This window comes from Poecilia formosa, unplaced genomic scaffold, assembly GCF_000485575.1.
Source record: "Poecilia formosa unplaced genomic scaffold, Poecilia_formosa-5.1.2 Scaffold171, whole genome shotgun sequence".
NCBI classification, from domain to species: Eukaryota; Metazoa; Chordata; class Actinopteri; order Cyprinodontiformes; family Poeciliidae; genus Poecilia; species Poecilia formosa.
Window position 1 is genome coordinate 976242 of NW_006800110.1, and position 2435 is coordinate 978676.

Here is a 2435-nt window from a genome sequence, read left to right on the forward strand (position 1 = left end):
CCGCAGAACGGCAGAGGAAATGCCGCAGAACGGCAGAGGAAATGCCGCAGGACATCAGACAAAATGCTGCAGAACGGCAGACGAAATGCTGCAGAACGGCAGATGAAATGCTATTGATATATAGTTTGTGATTAATTACTTACAGACCCTTTAGTTGACTAAATTAAAAACTTGAATCCAGTTTTTGTGTTGGTGTGTTTTGGAGTTTGCATCATTCATGTGTTTATATCACATCTTGCTGTTTTCTGCACCTGTATGACGACATAATTCTGTCTAAGGAAAACACAATGTTTCTGAAAATGTTCTGGAAGGTAAAGCTGGAGATCAACAAGTCAACAGGTCAAAAGTTAATGAACCTCAGTGTAACTGAGTCTTATTTAACCGAAACACGAACTGAATTGTTCTGGTTTTGTTCTGCAGCTGCGTGACTGCCTGGAGCCTGAAGTGTACGAGCTGTTCCACAAGAAGCTGACGGAGCATGCGCTCATGAAGGACCCAAAGTTCCTCTGGTGCTGTCATGTGAGTCTCTAGAAACATCCAGAGCTCAAATCTTTCCTCTTCATCAGCCTGAGATCTGCTCCTCCACCTCCAGATTACTGATGTTCACGCCTTCATGACAAGCTCAGCTGCAAATGTTAAAATTAAATTATTTTACAAAATACGAAAAAATCATTGTGCCCGGCAAAAACAAAAAATCTTACCACATATTTTTGGTCTAATTTATAGTGCAAATATCTTAAAACACTTGAAATAAGAAAAAACAAACTCATAAGTAACTTTTCAGCAAAATAAAGTTAAGTAAATAATTCATTAACATTGACAAAATAATTTTGTTCCATTGGTAGATTTTTCCACATGTAGCATGGGAAAAATGTTTATCAATAATCATCTGTCAATACCTTTTGCCAATATTAAGGAATTACTGACTTAAAACAAGCTCCTATTTCTTAGTTTTGTCTCATTTCAGGTGAACTAGGATATTTGTCTAGAAACTCGACTAAAATTACTTAGTTTTGCTGTTTTGTTTTTATTAAAAACTATATCTTTTGATTTAAACAGTTGCACATTTCTTCCCGTTTACTAAACAACCGAGTGATATTATAGTGGTACTGTGTGGCCACAGCAGGTCCATCATGCCCTGAGGAGGTGGAAAAGTACAAATATTTTGTAAAAATCTACTTGGATCCTCCTGTTATGAAACAAGTTCATGTCCAATTGCATATTTTGCCAATTTTTAATAAGACTGCTGATTGAAATGCATTGAATAACTTCCTACTGTTCACATTTGTTTTTTTACTTTCCTGCATTTTCTGTACATTGACATGACGTTTTACAGTATGCACAAAATTAACCATTTTATAAAAAGTTAGACTTTTAAATACCAGTTTAATCAGCTAATGTATTTTACTTCAAATATCTTTATCAATCAGGGGAAGGATCAGGTTAAACTTTATACAGAACCGCCTGCAAATAGTTTAAATCCATGATGAATCCAAATCCAAAAGACTCATAACTGATGATTTTAATAGTTCAGACACCAAATATTCTGTAATATGCTGAATAATGACCTTTAACCTTACTGAGATCAAAACCACTATCAGAAGTAATTCAAATGAACAAAACTTTCTTCTTCACAGCCTTTCATAAGCATAATTAAATTACCCTGACCTGATGTAACTCTGGGAACAAACATTTGGAAAAAGTATGGGAACAAAGTCCATACCAGGTGTGGGGCTGAATCACCAAAGTGTTCAGGTCAGAGGTTAAGTAGTTCCAGGTAATATTTACATACACAAAACGGAGCAACCTTCTATGAAGAGAAAGGGAAAAAACAAAAGATCTTACTAGTACTAGTTCCATTGGCAGATTATTTAACTTATAATGAGACATTTTCCCCATGTAATAATTTATCTGCCAATGAAATGAGAACTTTTTCATCAATATTAAGAAATTATGCCTCTATATCGTGCTGAAAAGTTACTAGTTAGTCTTATTTCAAGTCTACTAAGATATCTGCACTAAAAACTAGACCAAAATTACTTGGAAAGATTTTGTTTTTTGTTTTTGAAGTGAGGTAAATAGATTCACCATCAGTAATAAAGCAAAGAACACAATGATAGTACAGCAGATTCTGTTTGATTTGGGACTAAAACTGCAACATCTATTACATTTCTGGCTGCTGTGGTTCTCTTTCTCTCTGCTCTGAGTGAAACCAAAAAAACCCTTTGAGCAACCTGTTCCTCTCCTCACCTGAGGGGGCGCTGCACTAGAGGAAACAACACAAAAACCCCTGAAGAAGACACTGAACGCAACTTCCTGTTTCATGAAATGTAAACAGAAATGGAGAGGCGTCAGATTTTAGTGTTTGGAGGATTTCACTATAGTCTTTAGTAAAAGTCCAAGAGACATTTCTCCCGTTAGTGCTGGAGTAGTAG

At 35.7% G+C, this 2435-nt stretch overlaps 1 protein-coding gene across 1 annotated transcript in view; it reads left to right on the forward strand.

Annotated features, from left to right (window-relative positions):
- Positions 1 to 2435, forward strand: part of rnf31 (ring finger protein 31) — a 16091-nt gene that overhangs the window by 9856 nt on the left and 3800 nt on the right. Inside the window, exon 16 of the mRNA XM_007565047.2 lies at positions 421 to 519. Within this exon, the coding sequence (XP_007565109.1) occupies positions 421 to 519 (99 nt within the window). The remainder of the gene's footprint in view (positions 1 to 420; positions 520 to 2435) is intronic.